At 29.4% G+C, this 23975-nt stretch overlaps 1 protein-coding gene across 4 annotated transcripts in view; it reads left to right on the forward strand.

Moving 5' to 3' along the window:
* The first annotated feature begins 5258 nt into the window (after nucleotides 1-5258).
* Nucleotides 5259-23975, forward strand: part of LOC107438534 (bestrophin-3) — a 50787-nt gene continuing 32070 nt past the window's right edge. Inside the window, exons 1-2 of one of the 4 annotated variants that reach the window (XM_043040461.3) lie at nucleotides 5259-5430; nucleotides 21510-21718. In XM_043040461.3, the coding sequence (XP_042896395.2) occupies nucleotides 21540-21718 (179 nt within the window). In that variant the 5' untranslated portion in view covers nucleotides 5259-5430; nucleotides 21510-21539. Of the gene's footprint in view, nucleotides 5431-21509; nucleotides 21719-23707; nucleotides 23821-23975 lie in introns of those variants that run through there. The other 3 variants (XM_087159327.1, XM_087159325.1, XM_087159326.1) reach the window with 3 other exon arrangements.

Below are 23975 nucleotides of genomic sequence, written 5' to 3' on the forward strand. Positions count from 1 at the left end.
AGCTCGCAACGTGATCATTGTGTTTTGAGATTCTTGCAATGGTATTTGATTACTTATTACTTGTATTTACAATGCTAACAATACTTATGTTTACAATGATAAAGGTGCTAACACTAACGTATAGTGCAGCTTTGAGGAAAACTCCTCCAGAATGAAAGTCTGGGGCAGTCTGCTGCTATGGTAACAAGCTAGAGCACATTTCTAATGGGGGTGAAATGGAGGAAAGATAGTGCCGATTGGTTTACTCACGACGACCTACGCTAAGATTAAGATAAAACTATTCACCCCACACCCCTATTCAAAGTGACCTTTCCTCGCAACCATAGTACCCACCACGACGCGAGACGGATGTCTGGAGGAGTTCTCCTGAAAGCCGCACTATAAGATGGTGCACGTCCCGCAGTGGACTGATCGTTAAGACACGGTTCCCAACAGATCACCGAAGTCAAGCATCACTGGCTGCAGTCAGTGGGTGACCCACTTGGATCAGTCTGCGTGGGACCGAGGGTGTGCGGTATTGGTCCTCGTTAAACTGTGCTACCGTAAAGTGCTCGACTTCACGTGCAGGTAGTTGGGCTACCGAAGCGAGGGTGCAATCCCCTCTGCAGAGGATCAAAAATGTGATGGCATGTCTTCGGATCATCCTAAGGGATGTTTCCCAGACCATCGCCAATAGCCCATTGTGCAGCTCTAGTGCGACGTAAATGAACTGCAACTACAACAACAACAAATAAGATGGTGCACAGCTTGCAACAAGATCAAACAGTAATAAACAAATGGAAAGTGGCCAAATCAGGACTGCCAAAAAAGTGAGTTATTCAAAATCTATCAACCATGTCAACTTTTTAGCAATATATCTATAAATAACTAAATCAAATTTTCTCTTCAAACCAGAATTACTTAATAACATTAATATCTTATGAAATACGGCAGATTTGAGCTTAGAAATTATCTAATTTACATTTTTTATTGAAAATAAAATTTTCCGTTTGAAAATATCGCCTTGCAGAATGGATGGTGTTTTCTACACTAGGGAGCGCTGCAAGTACGGGACTGCCTAAATTTCCGGGTTACTGTTTCAGTTGTATTTTAAAGCCATTTGGCATCATTGTGTTTTGAGATTCTTGCAAACAATGCATTTGATTACTTATTACTTATGTTTACAATGCTAACAATACTGTTTACAATGCTAAAAGTGTTAACACTAACGTAAGATGATGCACAGCTTGCAACACGAACAAACAGTAATAAACAAATGGAAAGAGGACAAATCAAGACTGCCAAAAAAGCGAGTTATTCAAAATCTAGCAACCATGTCAACTTTTTTAATAATAAATAACAAAATAACTAAAGCAAATTTTCACTCCAAACTCCCCAGAATTACATAATAATATTAATATCTTATGAAATACGGCAGATTTGAGCTCAGAAATTATCTAGTTTATTTCTTTTATTGAAAACAAAATTATCCGTTTGAAAACATCGCCTATCAGAATAACATGTAGTAAGCAGCTGTAAACTTTTTAACCGGAACTAGAGTAGGTCCCGAGCTCGAGATTGTTATTGTTTACATTTCTATTGAAAACACCATCCATAGTGTAGTGTAGTAGTGTAGTTAGCAGTTGCAACCTTTCTAACCGGAAATAGAGCAGGTATTGAGCTCGAGATTGTTATTGTTTACATTTATATTGAAAACACCATCCATCCATATTTTTATGAAAGAATCTTTGTGTAAAAATATAGAGTGTATCATTTAAGAGAATTGATGTTTGGGCAGCTAGGCTTACTCGAAATAGAATGGAAAGAACAGTTGTTAATGTAAATCAACAATCAATCAGGATCAAATTATTCACGCTACGTCACTTGCCTGTATCCCAAAAGTTGTGTTTTAAAGTTTCCTTTTTTAGAGGCCCCTTCAACCCAAATAAAATTAATCGACGTTTTTTTTTTGGGTTCTTCACTTTACTTTATCTTAGAATTTTTAAACCAATTTTTTCACGTCTCTCTTTCTTTTCCATTTGGAGTAGTACGCCATCATTTCTCCAATTTTTTAAAAGTCTTCTTTGGGCCGAGTCTAACCTCGTTTAGATTAATTTTCTCTTTAATGACCTCTTTGTCGAGTGTAGTATTGTTACCCTTGGATTTAACTGGAGCGCATTGCCCTTTTTGGCACCTAGGTGTATGAGTTTGCTTGCCTCTTTTTTGTTTTTAATCATTGCATTCAAACCGCGTTCGGCTTCACGCTGGAGTCCCTTGATGTATGACAGCACCTCATTTTTTCTTATGACGATGTCATTGCAGTCAAAAGCTATGGCAGCCAATTGCGACACTACAATCAAATTCACGACTTTAGCTTGGTTTTGTGTTACTGGTCTTACTTGTTTCTTTGTTAAGAAAGCCCCGGAACTAGCCCAATTTTACTGAGGTTCTCCAAATGAATCATGGAAGTCCTCAGACACTTCAACGATTCATTTGAAGATTCTGGAAGGGTGGATGGTGTGTGAATGTGTCCTCCTTGTAAAACGAACTATGGCCGTATGTGTGTAGCAAAAGTCGCATTCTTGGCCATAGATGGCGCCACTAGAAAAACACAAGAAGAAGCTCACCCCTTTGCCCTAAAATAGGTTTGTTAGCATTGACAAGTGGCTTAAGACAGCAACAAACAAACAACAATGAGTACAGACAATAATTTAGGTTACAAAATCGGACACAAAAAAATGTCCTTTCTCTATATAAGTATAGACTTGGTAAATCGACTTTTAACCCTAATATAGAAAAAGTAACCACAATCTAAAAAAAAAAAAAATGATAAATAATTTATTCAGGAGAGTGGGCAAAAGCTGGGACTCCTTTAAATAATTATCTCATTTTTTTTCAAATATTTGTTTGCACCTCTAGCACTATTTAAGTCTATCAAACACACATAATTCGTAAAACTTATTTATACCATAAAATCTAAAAATATTTTTAAAAAATAATTGGCTAGTGATTAATATTTTTTTGAATTTTTTCATGAAAATGTTTTGTTATTTCATTCAGTTTTAAATCGACAGAACTTTTGCAATCATTTGATATATGCGACGAATAATTTTTCATAAAAAAACAAAAAAATCTTATCATTAATACGTAGATCAATTAATCATTTTCTAGACTTTAATTTTTCATTACATATTTTTTACTTTAAATTTTTAAACCATCAAGCATGTTTTTTTATTGATATAGAAAAGAGGATATTGAAGAAACTTCATTCAAATAAATGATGTAATTTCACAATTTCCTGCGTGCTGAGAAAAATTCTTAATATTAATGTGTAGAAATAAAGACGTAGAACCTTTTTTCTTGTTTAAACTTCTTGAATCATCAAACTTAGTTATTTGCATTGTAATATTCTTTACGGCTTTTAAAATTATTCTCATTAAAAATTGGATATAAGAATTAATTTGAACTTATTAAAATTCTGTTTATTTCTTGATCAATATTTTTCTTAATATGTTATAGTTTTTTTTTTCTAAATAAAGTTGGCTGTGGGACGCATTATGCTTCAATTATGCACCAATTGTTTGTGGAATCACAAATGATTTTCAAAATTCAATGCCTCTTTTGCTAACAGCTGTAAAAAACTCGATTGTCCGATCTTTCTTCATTCGAATACCTTTGTTTACTGAAAGCAATAACAAAGAAGTGCACATTTTCCCCCTCAATTTCAATCGCACGGTGTCTTAATTCTGTAATAAATGAGGCTTTTAAAATGAAAATAAAAAATCTTTTTTGAGGCATGACTGTTGATAATTTTCCATGAGTAGCGAGTAAATTTTCTGTTAGTTGGTGAGGTTCATTGCTATGGTTTTGCTAAAGAAATCTGGGATTCATAATTTTTATTGTCTTAGCATTTTTTTCCTTATTACTAATGTTGTAACGGGAAAAGAAATATTTGCTCAGCCCAATTCTGAAAGAAGAAGATAGATATGATTTTAAAGACAATTTAATATTTGGGTCGTAATTAAAAGGCTATTTGTGAACAAAATCCAGTGATCGCAACAATTGAGGGTTGTACACGATTTATTAGTCGGTATTTCAAGGTTTTTTGCACTTTAGGGTATTAAAAAATAATAAAAAAGAAAGAAAATGAGGGACTTTTCAGTCACTCATTTTTCTTAAGTAAATCTCATCTTGCTTACTTGTTTAAAATCATTAACAGAGAAGAATATTGTAATAATTTTCTCAATTCGAAAGTACTGTAATATAATGCATATACATATATATGTGTTAGAATTTTTAGTGATTTTTGATTCATTATTTTTCAAGTAAACCATGTAAAATTACCTTGTAAAATTTTATGAGTTTATAGTTGAGTTGCGTTATTAATTTTTTATAATTCTTTTTCTCTCCAAATTATCATGTGTGAACATTCATACTTATAATACTTACTGGCGCTTTAAAGGATCAGGTTTTTTAAACCATCTTATTTATTCTCTCTCTCTCTTTATTAATTTATTTTCTTATTATTTTACTTTTTATAATTCATTTTAAACATTATCTATTTTGTATTACTAACTTATAAATTATCAATCGAAGTTTATTGAAAACAAATTTTGGAAACAATCATCATGCTTATGTTACAGAAATAATTCTTTGAGAAAACGATTTTTATCTAATTTGAAATTCGTTTGATCAAACGATTTTTTTGATAATTACTTTTAATGACAAAAGGAATTTTCTGCTTGATTGGTTCAGAATATTCTCTATCTTCATGTATTCTCTCATACTCATATACTCTCTATCTTTTCGTTATTTCCTATTTAGTTAAGAATAATAAAAGCACTCTTTTTTGTTTCCTCCAGTCATGAAATTATTTATTTTAAAATAATGCAAATAGTTACAAATTTTATTCAGCCAAGACTTTTTTGTTCCCTAAATTCGTGAAAAAAATGTGCGTCATGTAAGTTCCTAAATACAGGAGGGGAAAAAAAAAGGAAATTTAAGCAAATTTAAGAATGAACACTACAAGAAACTTTCATGGGAACATCTAATAAAAAAGTATAATACTCTAAACCGGTTTGATGCGGATTTGAAGACAATGTAAGCATTATAAAAAAAAAGCAATCTTTCTTAAAAATAGAAAACGAGATTTATTTTTTAAATGCAAACAAATGAAATATATTTTATTCTATGATATAACGGAGCGCGTCGCGAGTCCGAGAATGACGATTTAGAATATAAATTACCGAACTCGCCAATACTTTCTTGATCTTTTTTTTACAGAATCACTAGGCGTAAACCGCATAGGTTAACAAATCCGTAAAGGAATGGAGCAAGTTTTAGATTCAGTATTGTAGTTTCAGTCCTCTTTGTGAATAGTAGTAAAAAGGATGCAATCCTCGATGCCGCATTGGTTCGGTCTTTTAGTTGATCGGAATATGGAAAATTGAGGTAGATAGTAATTTTTTACATTCAGTAATTCTTCAATTCTATTGATTTCTGAACTTTTGCTAATAGTTTTACAATTCCTTATTTCCCATTAAATTATTCTCCGTTAAAATTGAGTTTTAAATTAATTAATATAACGGTCTCTAGTATGATCGAGGAATACCATTTATTTTAATGAATATTTAAAAATGTTGCTATATTTATTTTTATTCTGTTTAATTAAAAGTTTGAAATAATTACACTAATGGATTAATTGAAATTACAATGAATGATTATATTAATATATTAATTGATAAAGTTCACGGAAATTGTTATTTATTAATATTTTTTATGAAAACTAGTATAATTTTAAGTTATATTTAGTTAATATTTGACCGTTATAAAAAGTCCTATCAGTGAAAACTGCTATTTATTGGATTCAATCGAATAAGCGAGTTGTTACTGTTAGTGATTGACATTTTAATAAAAAGTTAAATAATTAAATCTAATAATTAAATAAAATAATTAAATTAAATAATTAAATAAAAAAATTAAATAAAAGATGAAAATAGAATTGATATTATTAAAACAGTGAATTTTACTAAAATTAAAACAGAAATAGATTTTATATAATTTTTCATAAAACAAATGATTTTTTGAGGAAAGCAATTTGCTCTAATAATAATTCAGATAATTTTAAATCGTTATGAATTAAGAATGCAATATAATTATATTGCATAATTTAATTGATATCAGTGATTTTTTTTTAATAAAGAATTAAAATCGAAAGTGCTCTTAAGTAATTCTACATTAATATAAAACATGCCTAAGGTAATCAAATAGGACAGTTTTTTCAAAACTTTTTGAAAAGTTCTGTGATATTTTTATTATTAATACTTTTATTAGTAGATAAAAAATGGTCACGTAATTGGTGTTTCTCCTGATTAATCAAATTTATCTTTCAACTTATGTTTAAATTAAAATTAGCTTATTTTATTTTGCTCATAACTTTTATTTAATTTAATTTTTCAAGAATTAGTTTCACGCTTAAATAAAATACAAAAATAAATTTAATTAGCATGGTACAAAATTGTACAGAAAACGTAAATAGATTCAATGCATGTAAATGACTTTAATTATTAGTTATACTTTATTAAGTATATTTTTACTAATCTTAGGTTGTATTACTCTACTTCGTGCTACCACATTATTCACTGATTTGTAGTTTCAATTGGAATTAAATAAAAACAGGTTGCATAAAAGATAATTGGAACTTTAAGAGGAATTTTATGAAAATCATATTTATACAATTTAAACTGTCATAACATATTAAGATGCATTAAAAATGCATATTATTATCTTTTTACATTTCACTTGATTCTAATAGCAATCTAATCTAATCGTAATTTAATTCGGAAAATAAAAGGTTTGCTAAAAAATTTGTTTGCCTTCTCAAATGACAAACACCATAGTGATGACAACACGAATTGAAACAAATATTTAAGTTCTTCTAAATTTTCAAAACTATATTTATAATAGTTTATAAAATTTTTCCAAAATTAAATGCATGAATTCCAAACCTCTTAATTCTTATAATAAGAAAGAAAAATGGATAAAAAATAAGTTAGTAGTTTATTATTAATTAATTAAAAGATTTAAACGTTATAAAAAAATCACCCCCTTCAAACATAGAAACAAGAATAATACTATATATTACATAAATTGGAGTCTAAAATTCACTAATTTTTAGTCTACATGAAATTTAGAATATTTTACTGAGTGATTAAATCACTGCTTAACTTTGTAATATTTTTGCTTTTCCCTTGCAAAGCCAAACGAGATTTTTCTTTTCGCGTTTGCGTATTATATTATTTCAATTTAAACAGTGGGATATTTATTTCTGTTCAAAGGAAAAGGTATGTTATTAAGGTCTTTCGCGCATTTTTGAAGTAAAATCTTTAGTTTTTTTTTTAACCGTGCAAAAGTATGGAATGACCAATTTTAATACTTTTTGTTCTACTGCATAAAAAATTGGTTTTTGATAGGAAAAAAATAGTTTTCATCAGATTAATGATAATTTTTCATCAGGCATTAAGGAAATATTGCAGAACTTTGCCATTAAAAACTATCGGATGATCCTAAGAAATTTGCTAATGATATACCTGTCCCAGCACTTTTGCCAGAAGAGGCAATGACAAATTTTTACTATAGTGTCGTGCCATAGCTTATTGTAAACTTTTTCCATTGGCTATAACATATTTTTGCTATACAGCTATAGCAATATTTCTCCATAGCTCTGAGGAGAGCAGGAGAATGAAAACCACTCATGTATTAAGGGAAATATTGTGGTGCCCAGACTGGAAGTCGGACGACGCCTGTTTAGCCGGTGTGAGAGGGACAGCTTAGCCCTCTCGGCTAAAGTATATATACCCAACTTCAAGTAGCTAAGCTTCATAAAGCGTTTACTACAGCTCTATGGTATTTTACCATACAACCAAAGATCAACAAATTTATGTAGACAATTACAAACAATTGCCATTGAATTGCAGGGATCTTTTAGAGTTCTTTGCCAAGAATGATTATGATACGCATGAATGATGGAAAAAAAACAACTAATTCACAAATACGCCCCAGCTTTTCTTAAAAATTACCTGTCAAAAATATCAGTATATTAATTTGCTTCTTCGTGAACAATTTTCCCCATCTTCATAGAAAAGGATGAGTTAAATGAGCATGTTTTTGATGGTTTATATTTTTAAAGGCTCTTGAACTAATCATTTCCTTCTCATGTCTAATATTAAGCATTGAAATAATATAATGAAGAAATGTAATAATATTCTTAAAGGCTCTTGAACTAATCATTTCCTTATCTTGTCTAATACTAAGCGCTGAAATAATATAATGAAAAAATGTAATGATATTTATAAAGGCTCTTGAACTAATCATTTCCTTCTCATGTCTAATGCTAAGTATTGAAATAATATGTGAAAAAATGTACTAATAATTTTACTCCTTTGCGAAAGCTTATAAAAGTAAGTTTAAAAAAAGAATAAGATTGTTTAAAATTAGTTGTTTTTTCTTCATTTTTTAAAAAATAAATAAATAAAACTGGGACATTTTGTTTTTTAAATTGGAAATTTCATGTGGATAATTACCTTTTGGATTTAACCTGAAGTAATGTGTTCACTATTATGAATATTTAAGAAAGCATTTTAGTCTAATAAAGTATAAATATATTGAAAAAAAAGCTTTAATAGTACAAAACTTTATTCTATCATACTGCAGCGCCATTTCAATTTATTCAGTGCATATTTGTAGGGTAACTTATATTATTATTTTAGATAAATGTTTTTGGATATGGATATTGTCTAAGTATTAATATAAATTCTTGAGTGGCGTTGTCTCCTTCATTATAAATAGGAGAATAATCTCTGTAACAAATTATTCCATTATAATTAACACAAAATTTAAAATCTTATTCTTCTGAAAGTATTATATTTGACATTTGAATAGTTGCAATATACACTTGCATTTTATATTTTATTTTAACGTCGTTGATATGCGTAAATACACAACAGGTGTGAGGTTTAATGTAACAAATCGTACTTTTCTAGTCCCTTAATTATTTTTTAAACATTTTCGGTTATTTTTAAGACATCCAATATTTTTGAAATACAGAAAATAAGTTTTAAATGCATATCAAGTTATTTGAAAGTGTAAAACTACTTTTAATTCTTCGCAGCATATATTGTATATAAATAACTTTTGAAATACATATATTCTCAGTTTTAATGATAATAACCACTTCGTCTATTTGTCACGTGTTCGTCTATTTGACGAATTCGGCATTTTTCTTCTTTTTTTTTTTCTTCTTCTTCTTTTTTTTGGATTCGCTTTTTCTTATGTTGGTTATATACATATAGTTTAAGTACTTAATTTCGTCTAAAATTATAAAATGCAAAGTTTGTGCGTGTTTTATAAATCCAAAAAAGTTTGTAAGCGACCTAAAATTTGGAGAAAGGGTGCTAAGATTAAATTTTATTTCTTGATCTAAAAATTCGCTCAAAAGTAGGAAGAGACGTTTGAAGAATGAATTTTCTTCATTGATTTAGCTATAGGAATTTAGTATAAGTACTTAATATAGGTACTATAGTATTGACATTTTTAAGGCCCTCTTCAAGAGTTAAGTTTTGGATAAAATGCTTGATGAGTTGATCTCGAGCAATAGAATTTTAACATAAACGGTGTGAACTTTTATAAACGTGTTTTGTTTAATCTAATAACGTAAAGCCACAAGGAATGCCTGCAAATAATTGTAAATTTTAAAAAAAAAATAGGAGTTACATTAACTTTTTTTTTAATTATTTAGGTACATGCCTTTTAGTTTTTTACATGATTTCATAGTGTTGATTAATACTGATTTAATTTTTAACTTTACTATTTTTTTTATCCCCTTATGAAAATCGGGTATTCAGGGGTAGTTAAAGAAAAAACTGTTTTTAGATTATAATATTATATTTAATTTGCAAAGCATTAAAAATATTCCTTTTACCTAATTTGCACGTTTAATTGTAATTTAAAGTGGGGAAAAATTATAATCTGCTAACGTAACCCAGAAAAATTTGATAAAATTGTTTATACATTTGACAACAGCAATGCCTAAATTGTATTAAAGAACGAAAAATTTAAAAAAAAATAGTATGTTACACTGCCTTAATGATGCTTCAAAGATCAGGTCAGGAGAAACAGAATTTACAGTTTTCAATGCTGTTTTGACAAAAAATGAGAATCTTTGCAAAATATTCAAATATATATATTAATGATACTTTCTTTTAAAAATTATATGTATGTAGAATTTTGATCCTTTTCCTTCATTTAAACAATAATAAAAATACAGATGATTGAAATGTAAGTAATTAATTAAGGAAATAAAAGCTTAACACGTTGAAGATTCATTTTGCAACTTGTACGTTAGTGGATATTTTAATTTTAAAAAAAATTGATGAAATTACTAATTTGTAGTGGAAAAGTGTCTCTAAATTCACCAAAGCTTTTGTAAAGCTATGTTGTTTGTAAAGTTATGTAAATTTATGTTTTTAATAAAGTTATGTAAATTTTACCATGAAAAGTTTTAAAAAATATGTACGTAAGTAAAACCGTGATGAGTTTCATTTTTTCCTAATTGTGACATTTTTATATCAAACTGTTTCTTAATAATGTTTCCAGATAGAAATTATTCAAATTTCTAATATTTTCACTAGATACCAGTAGAATACATTGAAACATTTTTTGCCCACTAAACAAATGAGGTGATTTCATTTGTTCCACACCACTGTTATAAAAATATTCCAACGAAAACTTTTAACTTGAAACTGTTTCCTTCAAATATTTTTTGACTACTTTGCCCAATAATTTATTTCACTAAAATGTGAATCAACATTAAAAGTATCGCAAATTCAAAAAAAAAAGAAGAAGAAGAAAAAGAGATAGAGAGAGAGAGAAAGAGATTTTTTTCCAATTCTTATTCTCTGCGCTATTTGAAGTTTCGGACTTATATCATTAATTTTTATGAGATAGTTCCATAAATAGAGTAGACATTCATGAATCATTTTCAGTTTCATCGGACTCTAACCATATTTCATTGTAATTGTAATTTTAGCATTTTACGTCTATCTTCTTGCAATTGTATCCTAGAACAATTGATTTTTGGTATACGATCAAATACTAAACATTCTACACAGCTCAATTTTTATTTACATTCAGCTTATTAATTGTTTGGGAAAAATACTCACCAGCATATTATCCCGGGGTATTTTCTGATTGAGCAATGTTTTAATATTTGTTGCTGAGGTAACTATTGTAATTAGCTAAGTATTTGTATTGCTGAGTTATTTTCATCGTAAATTATCTGCATTCACCCTCTTAACAGCCGAACGACTGCAGCTATAGCTATTAAATCGATGTCTAGGTATAGTAAAGTAGCTATGCATTGTAAAATAGAAATCTTACAGCTCCACTTGTAACTGTGGAGTAAATGTTTTTATTCAATGAATGATATGAGATAGAAGAAAAAAGGGATTAAAAAGTTGTAAGGAATCACTAATTTAAGATAATAAAAAAAAACATCTAATGGATTCTTATTTTAAAGTTAAAAAAATCCTCTTAAAATACGCATTATTTTTTTAATGAATTCGTACTCCGGGAATCTTAGAAAAAATTTGATTTGCATATTTTGCAATCTGGGAAACTTACGAAAATAGCCTAAATCATTTATGAAAGGTACAGCTCAGTGTAAGTACATATGAATTCGCTACTGGCCTTATATATAACATTCTATATTTTATTCTGTATTTTCTTGAATTTTTATTTCATATTTTTTCGCTTGATATGTTTTATTTTGATCATTTATTTCTTCTTTTCTTTAAAAAAATCTTTACATTTTTTCCTGTTTTCTGCATATTCCTAGCTTATTTTATGGGTCTATATATATATAAAATATTATGCCCGCTTTTATGTATTATATATATATATATATATATATATATATATATATATATATATATATATATATATATATATATATATATATACACTGGTTATCATAAATTAAGGAAAAATCACAAAAATAGCGATAACTCTTTCAAAAGTAAGCCAAACCGTGCAAAATTTGCATATGTTGTCCACTAAGAGTAGCTGAGTAAAATTGCAATATGCAAATTAGTGGCGCTGCACTCGGCTTACGTCATCTGCCTGGAGCATAAAAGTCCAAGTTTGAGAGAAAGCACACAAATTTTACTGTGATTGCGACATTGAAAATCTGAGATAGCCAATTCGTAATAATGACCTCTAGGCATCATTTGCCTGAAGAACTACGATGGAGAGCCATCGGGAGACTAGAGGCAGGGCAGAGTCAATCAGAAGTGGCCAGATGGCTAAATGTGAGTCCATCTGTGGTTCATAGACTTTGGAGGCAATTTCAAACCACAGATTCGGCATCTAGGAGGTTCAGTCAAGGACGGCCAACTGTTACGACCAGTGCCGATGACCGATATTTGACATTAAGTGCACGCAGGAATAGAACCGCTACTCCGACACATCTTAGATCCTCTCTTGCTGCAGCCACCGGAAGGTTGGTGTCAACGTCAACTGTGCGCAGAAGGCTCCACGAAGGTGGTCTGTATGCGAGACGACCAGCCATTTGCGTGCCGCTCACATCACGCCATAGGAGAGACCGTTTGCAGAGGGCCCGACAACATGTCCACTGGACGTCAGATCAATGGAGGCCTGTTCTCTTTACGGATGAGTCCAGGTTTAGTCTAGAAAGTGACAGTAGACGTTATTTGATATGGAGAGAACCTGGGACCCGTTATCATCCATCAAACATCCGTGAAAGAGATGCATACGGAAGAGGCAGTGTCTGTGTTTGGGGAGGCATATCCTTAGGAGGGCGCACATACCTCCATGTCTTTCCAAGGGGAACCGTGAATGCTCAGGTTTATCGAGACAACATCCTTGATGCTTATGTGCGCCCATATGCCGGGGCAATTGGTGATTGCTTCCTGTTACAGGACGATAATGCAAGACCACACAGAGCTCGCATTGTTGATGATTATCTTCAACAGGAAACAATTACTCGCATGGAGTGGCCAGCTCGATCCCCGGACTTGAATCCTATCGAGCACGTTTGGGATGCTCTAGGGAGGCGTGTATCTGCCATTAATCCGCCCCCTCAGACCCTTGCCACGCTTGCAACTGCTTTACAAGAGCAATGGCTCTCACTTCCTATTGAACTGATAGACCGCATAATTGAAAGCATCACACATCGCTGTTTGTGCTGTATTGCTTCTAGAGGCAATCATATTCCATATTAAAGGTACTTTTTCTATTGCAAACCGATACTTCCAATTTGTTTATTTTATACATGTGCTAATTTCTATACTACTATTAATGTCTGATAATTTCTTTTTATGTTGTTTAATACCTTACTATGTGTTGTATATTGTGGGTAAGTTTCATAAAATTCCATGTGTAATTTCTTGAGTTATCGCGATTTTTGTGAATTTTCCTTAATTTATGATAACCAGTGTATATATATATATATATATATATATATATATATATATATATATATATATATATATATATATATATATATATATATATATATATATATATATATATATATATATATATATATATATATATATATATATATATATATATATATATATATATATATATATATATATATATATATATATATATATATATATATATATATATATATATATATATATATATATATATATATATATATATATATATATATATATATATATATATATATATATATATATATATATATATATATGAAAGCGAGCATAATATTTTCCTTCTCCATCCATGCCTCTCAATTGAGGCAGATTCAGTGAGAAGCACGTGGCTAAACATGGATTAAAATGAGTTCACACTGATGTGACCAAAAGTCAAAAATTAGAATAATCACATTTCGCGTGGACCATTGCGTGACGCGCCGAAAGGTAGTCACTAAGGTTTTGGTAAGGTATTCACAAGAGTAAGGTGCCACGTCGACTATAGTATTGTGTCCAGTTGCATCATAGTTTGAGCTGTTAAGATCAGGACAATGGAAGTTGTTCAGTAGAATCTAATTGGGTAAAGTCTGGGGAGTTTGGTGGTCCCAGAATAGTCTTAAATTCCTCTTGGTGTTCGATAAAACCTACATATTCACTTTAAGGTAGATGATATTAGGCGGAAGAGAAGAAAATGATAAATCCACAATATAAGGGTGGTTATGATACAAAGACAGATACGTACTTATGTTGTTATATTGCACCCGAAAAAAATCTAGTTGCCTAATCGATTAAATCTAAGTTCTTTTTGGTTTTGAATTATATTAATGATTTAACAGTTATAGTGATTAATAAAAAATTAGCTACATTACAAAATTAGCTAAAGTTTTTTATAAATAAGATATCAAGTTTATTTTGATGAAAAGATTAAAAAAATACCTCAGTGCAGCTGAAGATACAATTTTTAAACTGAGTGTGTGAAATATTGTGTAATGGTATAATTCAAACGTAATTGAATCCTTAAAATGAAAAATTAAATAAACTCGGAAAATTTATGTACTCATTTCTGCCAAACATGAGTATACAAATTCCATTGTTGGTTTATTCATTATCGGCAATGTATTCTAATAAGAAAAAAATATTAATATTTATAATAATTTGGTTTGATTAAGAACAAAGGCTGAAAAAAACATTGTAAAAAAATAACAAAAGCTATTTCCATATTGCATGAAAAAAGTTTGGGTTTGTTCCATCCTTTGAACTACCGATTCAATTGTCATCATTTGTTTGTAATTGTTCATACTTCAGAATCTAAATATCGAATTATTTTTTTATTGCAGAAAGTTAGTCAACCTTAGAAAACCAAATTGTTAGGTTGGGCCTTAAGCCACTCTTAAAAAAGACGAGAATGGAAATACGCCTAGCCACAACTGTCTCTAATTTGTGTCATTATGCGTACATGGTAACAAAAAATTATAAATGACGGTTTGTGGTTGAATAGCGTCTAAGGAAAAAAAAAATCAATGGTGCATTGTAGCTGGTTCACCTTGAGAATAATAGATGGGCCCATGATGACTAACAATCTCTTATGCATGTTGCCATATCCACTAAAAGGTGTCCCTTAATACCACCTCTTCAACAAAGTTTTTTTGGAGTTCAAAATTATCTACGTCTCTTTGCTTTTTCAGATACTATTTGAGTGTACTTTAAGGCGATAGGTCACTCTAAAGGAGAAAACTAAATATGTTTGGAGACTTTTTCTCTGCAGAGCAATTGAATTGGAAAATTAAGGAGTAAACTGTTAATATTAATTTCTCCAAAACGATTCAAAGCAAAATGACAGTTGGACAGCTTTTGTTTTTTAAAGCCTTTTTATTTAAAGGGTGGGTGGGTATGGAATAGATGCAGAAGTACATAGTAGTTTTTTTCATGATACTTCAATTTTTTTCCCCAGAAATAAAGCGTTAACTTAAAAGAAAAATCAAAATTCTCCACAAGAGTGACTTAAGTAATATTTATTAGAATCCTACTTTAAAAAATATAACTTTCAGAAAAAGCTTTGTAGTTTTCACAGGTATTCAGTCGACTGTTAAAAATTCCAAGCTACTTTGCACCAAAAATTGGTATTCATTTGCTGGCTACATAAAATGGAGCTCAATTTTATCATGTTTTGGCATTTTCACAAGTTCCAAATGTCAGTAGAAGGTAGCACCAAAAGTAGGTGTTTTGAAGAAACAAAACACCTATTTCATTCTTTCTTTTACGAAAGCAGAGGAAGATAGCACCATTATTAGGTATTTTTAAAGTGCTCAAATGCAGGCAAAAGTTGCTATTTACCATAAGAAAACTAAGTAGGTTAACAAAGGTAGTAACAAAAGCGAGTAGGTTATGTTATGACTTACCTCTAACCATTTTTACTATTATTATCATCTAACCGCCAATTAAGGCAATATAAAAGAAATGAAGTTTAATTAATGCAAATCAGTCATTTACCTACCTAAATAAGTTAATACTTTCAGCAGCATGTATTAGTTGTCCCGATACACCGTGGCCGAGTTGTAAAGTAAACATGACGTCGTAAGCAAATATCGTCCAGTTTACAGTCGCTGTCAAAGTTCGGTATCTATTATCAAATTTTGGTGCAGTCATTTGCCCCGTGAAAATATTTCTCGATAATATTTCAAAATTTATGGTGGAACTAAAATAAAATGATGATTCATTTAACTAAACTTTGGAATAATGTGAAACTTTGCACCAAATACTGGTTAAAGATACTGATTTTTTTTACAGTGTAGGGACTGAGCAAGAACTAAACATTCGAGTTCTTAGATTTTTTTTAATTTTCTCGTAAACTTTTGGGTATATCACTTTATGTTATTAAAGCTTCGTTTAGGAAGGAAAAAAAAAACATTTTTAAAGCATGGAAGGCTTTAACCTGAATAAATAATTCATGTAACGGGCAAAGATTTGGATATGAGGATTTTTTTTTTTGGATAATAAAACAGATAAGTGAAATACCAAAAGCCACTTACTTATAATGCATTTAAGTATTTTTAGTCTTGACGTGGTAAAAAATCAGCTTAAGTTATTTGTATTTGTTGTGGCTATGATATTAAAACACCATATCATAAAGAAATAAAATTATTTCGCTCTGACAGAAAGAATATTTTTTTGGATCTCTTCATCTTACTCTGGATGAATTTATTTTTTAGTAAGTTTTTTTTAAATTCCTATACCAGTCTCAAATTAAATTAATAATAAAAATTAGTTTTTTTTGATACGGCAAAATGAAATATTTATTTAAAAATTCATAGAGTAAGTTCGTCTAGAACTTATGTTCAATCACGATTTAAAACAGTACAAAATTCATTTTAAATGCATTCTTCTATTAGTTGTAATTTCGCGTAAGTTTTAACAATATTTCTTTGAAAGTTAATGTACACGAATTTTTTAACATGTTAGAAAACGAATTTTTTAAAATTTTTAACAGAATTTTAAGTTCTTCTTCGTATTATTTGCTTAAATAATAATGATTTAGTATTGAAACTGAAATACAAGAATTTTTTTTACTGTCTAGGAAATTGTATAAAAATATTTTTTTTTATAGCATATCTTTTTTCTTTATTTTCACCCAAATCTTAACAGATGTATGCGAGAAAAGAGATATATTTTTCTGTTTACCGCGAAAAAGAACGTCGCGCCATTTGTCTCTAAACGCTAGCCTGCATTTTTTATACTTTCCAGACAATTTATTGTTAAAATTTCAGTTATGCCTTTCTAAGATTTACTCTCTCGTGATCATATTTTTGACGTTATAAAATAATTTTTTATTGATCAACATTGGCGAGGTGACAACGCAGACGGCAAAGGTGACAAACAGTCATTTTCGCCATTTTTTTTTATATGTGATCGAAATATTGACAAAAAACAGATTTTTTTTTATGAAAATGAAATATATTTTACCTCTATGCCCTTCATATTTCATAGCAAAAAGGAAAAATAAAAGAAAAGGATTTAATCCGTGTTATGTTTTTACTGTTTCATTTATGATTTAATATAAACTTATTATATTAAATATAACTACTTAAGTATTTTGTAATGATTTGCGTACAAGATGGTTATGAATCAAATAATGTTTAAGGCGGCAACATCTGTCGGGTATTGTGATATCAATACAATACGTAATTTAAAGCGAAAAATTTTCTTTCAAAAACATACACAATTTATGGAGGGAATTATTGTTTAATTTCGAAACTTTTGCGAAAATTAAATATTTTTGCTTTAACTACACATTATCAAATTCCAAGAATAAAACAAGTAAATATCTCTAAACTATCTGAAATCTAAGACTAATAAAATTCATTGTAATTTTCTCAGTCATAAAAGAATAAGAGAAGTTTTTCTTTTAAGCAATATATTGTATATTTTTTGAAAAATTGCATCATAACCGAAATCTGAAGAAATCATAACCGAAGAAATGTCTGGAAATTCTATGCTAAAACAACAACGATTCAGTGCGCATGAAATTACAATGTGGAAAAATATATCAAATACAATTTTGCTAACTTTAAATGGAGTTTTTTAAAAACGACTTTTTTCTTTAACACTACATCTTCGAAAATTTTCATTTAAATTGATTAAAAATTTAATAAAATTTTGTTAAAGACTTTTTTATTGCACATGTTACGAAGTTTTTGATTGCATATAATGATATAATGAAAGACGGTAATTTTATAGTCATTTTTCTCGCGTTGCATGTAAAGAGAGAAGGTTAATACACCCCCTTGAAAAGTCGTTTTTGATTTCATATGCCATCATCTCGTTAAAAAGAATTTGAAAAAAACATAAATGCAATGAAGTCTACAAAAATAATTAAATCGATTCTGTAGTTTGTCTCTGGTTAGTTTGTCAGCAGAAAGAAATCCTTAGTCTTCAAAATAATTAATGGTTAGTTTGTCTGCAGAGTCATCCTTAGTTAAATAGAATTTTATTTAATAGGCATAATAAATAAAGATCACAGAAAAAATTAATATATAGAATCTTATAAAAATAAATACATATATTTTTGTTTATTTAGTTATCAGTAAATTCAGTGAGACAACGAGTCATTTAAGCGACAATAGCTGGTTCTTTAAATCCCTTATCTATTTATCATAAAAACACAAAATGAAAAACGCAAGCGGATATTTCTTACGTTGTTGTTTCAAATGCCATTTGCCAATATCAGTAAGCATGCTTGAAATCAAGTGAATTTTAAGACAGAGAGTGCGCTTCTTGTTGTTCAGGGGCGCCATTTATGGCCTAGAATGCAATTTTGCCACACATACGTCACAACCCGTTTGACAGGGAGGACTCATTCACACACCTTTCATTCATCCGCAGATCGTAATTTTGACCTGAACCAGAGAATGATCAATCTGCAATTCAGTATCCCCAGGGGTATTGATTTGTTGTGGGAACTGGGTGGACTTTGTGACCCCGACGTATTTCATAATTTAAACTCTCTTTCCAAATCCATAACATGCTAAGAAAAAATTTTAAGAATATTTATTTATATTCATTAGAGTTTGAGATTTTTAAACTAGTGTGTGGAATATTAATATGCATTTTATACTGGAATTCAATGTAATTAAGATTTTAGTTTATTCATTGTGAAATTCATTTGTAATTATGAAACATGAATTTGATGCCACTCTAAACTGCATCTTGGAACAATTGAGTACTTGCAACTCGAAAAAAGAAGTGATTATTAGCCTAACCATGTAATTTAAATTAGATTTAATTGGATACCTTCAAGTGCTGTCACGTGTGTGTTTGGTTTTCGCATTGATAAATTCCTCGATTTATCTACGATGACGTCACCTACAGGTATCCAATTGTCGATCCTTGCTTCCCTCCAGCTACGCCACTGGATTGGAAGTGTCGGAAGTTGTAGAAGTTTTTAAAAACAATTTTATTGCATATGATTCATATGAAACAAGTGAAAGAACACTTTCCACGTATATTTTGACAATAAGAAAAACGATTCGACCAGTCCCTTCAAATTGCTTAATTGATCAATCGATGAACATCCTCTACTAAAATTTTTACCTGACATCGTGTCCTAGTTTTACAATACCCAATAAATATAGATAACTATTCATTTATTCATCAATGCGAAAGGCGGGAAGACTCAGAGATATAGAACAATAGATATCGTCTGCTGAACGATCATAACCAAAGCGAAGTGAAGACAAATCACAAAGTAATAATCTATTCGGAAACTGTTTTGCGTGAGGACACTTGTTGAAAGAGATTATTTAATAAGAATTTCTTCATGCTAAAAGATGCATTTTCGTGGTTAAAACTGCAAATAAAAAACCCCTGTATCAAAACTATTCACAATTCCAGACAATTCTATATGTTGGAGAAATATTCATATTGCACAAGAGCTATTTGTCTTTTCAAAACGTTATCATGATTTTATAAAACGGATCTATTGAATATTAGATATATTTTTTGTGCTAAGGCGAGACTATTAAGTTCAGTTACCTCTGTGACTTAATATAGTGTACGATAGAATGTGTCGTGAATAATGTACAAAAAGGTTTCTTTTTCACGACTTAAAATAAGAATGAAATTTAATTTTTTTTTTACCGAAATGTTTTTTTCAATATTGTATCTTCTTTTTGACAAATGAATGAACATTTTATTCATGTTGTCACAGAAAACTTTAAGAATAGAACAAATTTTAAATAAATTTTACTTTAAAAATATCGGTGACATATTTTATGTATTTATTAAACAGTGACATATTTTATTTAAGCATTAAAATCCATTTTTAACCTAGTGTGACATACACGACTCGGAAATCATGATAATTACTCTTCTGAATTGAAAAAGGACGGCTTTCCCATCAAGCAAATCTTTTTTTTAAAATCAAGTAGTACTTAACAGTAGAAAATAGTAATTTAGTTTTTAAAAAAAATCACTTTTTTAATAGGAGCTTTTTTGTATAACGGCATCTAATAAAATGTGACTCAATGGTTTTAAACACAATGAGTTACATGCACTTACTACTGAAAAATTTTCCTTTTTAGAAAGTTTTCATTAACTAGGATCTATAAATGTGGAATCTGGCAATAAAGATTTTGACAGCTTTCTGACGAGTTAGAGAACTTAAATTTCCATCGAATCTTTGTTCTTGTTGACAATGTAAGCTTCAATCATTTCCTGCCAGCTGCAAGCAGAATTTATTGACATCAATCAAAGTTTAAACCTTTTTTTTTTTTAGTGTTCAGAATGCTTTATTTTAAACAAAGTCCTACTCTTGAATACAATGACTTTTTAATAAACAAAATTTATATCGCCATTTTAACGTCAAACAGAATTTATCGTCACTCAAAATTTCGACCACTTTTTAACTTTTGACGGAAGCTCTGTATTTAATGCCAAATGCAAATTACAGTTTCTTTCTAACTCATGCAAGCAAAAGTTATCCACAATTTATAAGCAAGCCAAATTTGATCCTGTATCTGACATAAACAATTTAACGAGAAGAGGATAAATTAAGAAGAAAATAATAAAATAAATTAAAAAGAAGAAAAATTAATTTTTCTGAGTCCGAAAACGAAAAATGTTGGGCGCATCACTTTTGTAACAACCCTTTATCACCACCGAAATTTTTCTTTTAGTGTTTGCTCAGCGTGTTTTGATTTGAATCTAAAAAATTAAAAAATTTTCTCTCTTCTTTTGTCTACTAGTAAAGCGTAGTTTTTAAATATTTTTAGCTTTATTATTAACGTATCCCTTTCAAGATCCAATAATAGTTAGTTATAAAATTTGTAATAAATAATAATTTAAAAGAATCTGAAAACGTTAACCACAGTTATTTATTTTATGAATCATCTTATTATATCAATAACAATACTTTTTCAGTAGACAGGTTTCAGAAGCCATCGCAAAAAATAATTCTTTTGTTATACAATTCGTGAATAATATTTTTTCCTTAACTATCTATTTATTTTCATCTAGGAATTTTAGATTGACTCAAGATTTCCCAGAATGACCATTACCTATCAGAAAAATGTGTCCAATACAAGTTTCATGGGCTTTGCAAAACTGCTTTTCATATGGAAAGGCAGTATTTACAAGCTTGTGTTTAAAGAACTGCTCATGTATGGATCAGCTTATACAATTGTAAGCTTTTTTTACAGAATTCTCATGACAGAATCACAAAAAAGGTAATCACTAAGTATAAATATATATATTTTTTAAAAATCTTAAAAATCTTCAAATTCCATAAAAGATATATATTTTTATTTATACGAAACAATAACATGTTAAATTGAAGTTAAAATTTAGTTTCTCATGAAGGTATTAGAATCATAAAATAAATAAATTTTTTATTTAAATGTAATAGATAATTTTAAAATATAACTGAGCCTACTTCGTGTTTTTTTAATGAGTTTTTTAACAATAAGAACCCGTTACATACTGCAAAATACTTCATAAACAATTAAAAGTACTATTACCTTAGTGCATATTGCGGAAAAGCTAACGTTATCAACACGCTCGTAACGTTTCTGTAGTGTTTTTAAAACATACATATAAATTTATGGTTGTTTAGATATTTGTTGAAATGTGCACATATAATGTTTTTACTGTATATTAATAGTAAGAATTTTAAGAAAACTTTCGGAAACCTTGAACCATTTTAAAACCCAATCAAGCATTGATTTGCTTTTTATTATGTTTGTTCCGTAATACGAAAGATATTTCTTTGAATATCAAAGTTTTGTACAAAAATTATGGTATCCTTATCATTTCGTGTTATTATTCAGGAAAAGAAAGAGTATATTTGCAAAAATCAGTTATTCTACAGATTATCTTGGCAATGAGCTGATTAACTATTCTGATTCGTTAAAGTGCCAAAAATTGTTTTATTTCTCAAGTTACCTAAGTAGTCTGCGAACTACTAAAATAATCTTTCACGTTACCAACAATGCGCTCGGTAACGATGAAAATAAGATCATTGCTTAGACAACAACAAAGTTTTGCTTGAATTAACAAAATATTATTTATTTTTAGCTGTATAAAAAATCAGTCACTCAATTGATCAACACAGTTTATAGAATCAATCATCAATAGCTTCACAAAATATAATACAGGAAATCAAACCGTTTAATTATTCTTGTTATTAAGGTAATTAAAATAATGCACTGAGAAAAAGGTGTTGTCAAAATTTCTAAACGATGATAAAATTTACTGTGTTTCTGACCAGATGGGAGCACCAAAAAACTCTGTCATTTCAACGGAAGTGCAAATTTTGGTAAAATTAACAATAAAATATTATTTTATAATGTGCGATAAAATTCGCGAAATGTGGTAAAAACTTGATAGTTTTATTATGATACCTTGCAGCATGACATGAAAACTATTTATTCTGTTAAATTTACTTTGCAATTTTGTAATTTTTACTAAAATTCGTGACAATAAGAACTATAATTTTGAAAACCAGAATTTTTGATAAACCATATAAACGAAAAAAAGTTTCCAAATGATAAATTTTCATAAAATACAGTACATTTTGGATTTATTAACCAGAATTATTAATTTTGATTTACCAGCAATGTCATTACAATATAGTACAGTAATTTAAAAAAAATTTCTCCGAGTATCTTTTAATTATTTTTTGACATCTAAAGAATCAGGTCAAAGCAATCAAGCAATCAAAATATAAGTTGACAGAAAGAGAGAAACACATTTTTTGAACTTTAACGATACAGATACAGTTAAACACATATTTCCTAGAAAAATTGCAGAAAATTCTTGATTCCACCCTTAAGCAGATCACCCTAGTTAATTTGCAAATTAGTTTAGAAATTTGCATATTAACGGCTCTCGAGTTTTATCGGTACCATATGTCCCGTCATCAATAAGCAGTTAGTTTGAATAATTGTTTTAAATCGTCTGCTGATATAATAACTGCAACTCTAGCTGGTTGCTAGGCAACCAAACGACTTTTTCTTGTTATTAATGTTTTGTTTATCGTTCGTCTCTGTATGTCTGTGGAAATAAAAGAACGTAAAAGCTAACACCATATTCAATGCTCGCCTTATTTAAGGCCATATTCTTTTAAAAATATTTTTTAGAAACTCCAAGAGATAATTTTTCAGTAAACTTTAAAGCCCTTTAGAAAGTTTCGAAAGAACGTAAGATTCCGATAAAAAAAGTTTCTACCTATGACATGACTTAGTACGCGCTGCCAGAAACTAAGATGTGCACTTTTAAACCATCATACAACCGAATAAATATCGGTGATTCGTGAACTGATTTTTGCAAGGTAAAATTATTTTACCGTTCACTTAACCTTTTTCGTAGAACAATCTGGATTGTCTTGCACGTATCGACGAATTTGAGATTTAATAGCTGTCAAGTTTTACATTCCTTAACCCCTTCACTTGACTTCGCAATAATAAATAGTAAGACCTCATAAAT

This window comes from Parasteatoda tepidariorum, chromosome 3 (assembly GCF_982258835.1).
Source record: "Parasteatoda tepidariorum strain Cologne lab strain chromosome 3, Ptep-v5.0, whole genome shotgun sequence".
NCBI classification, from domain to species: Eukaryota; Metazoa; Arthropoda; class Arachnida; order Araneae; family Theridiidae; genus Parasteatoda; species Parasteatoda tepidariorum.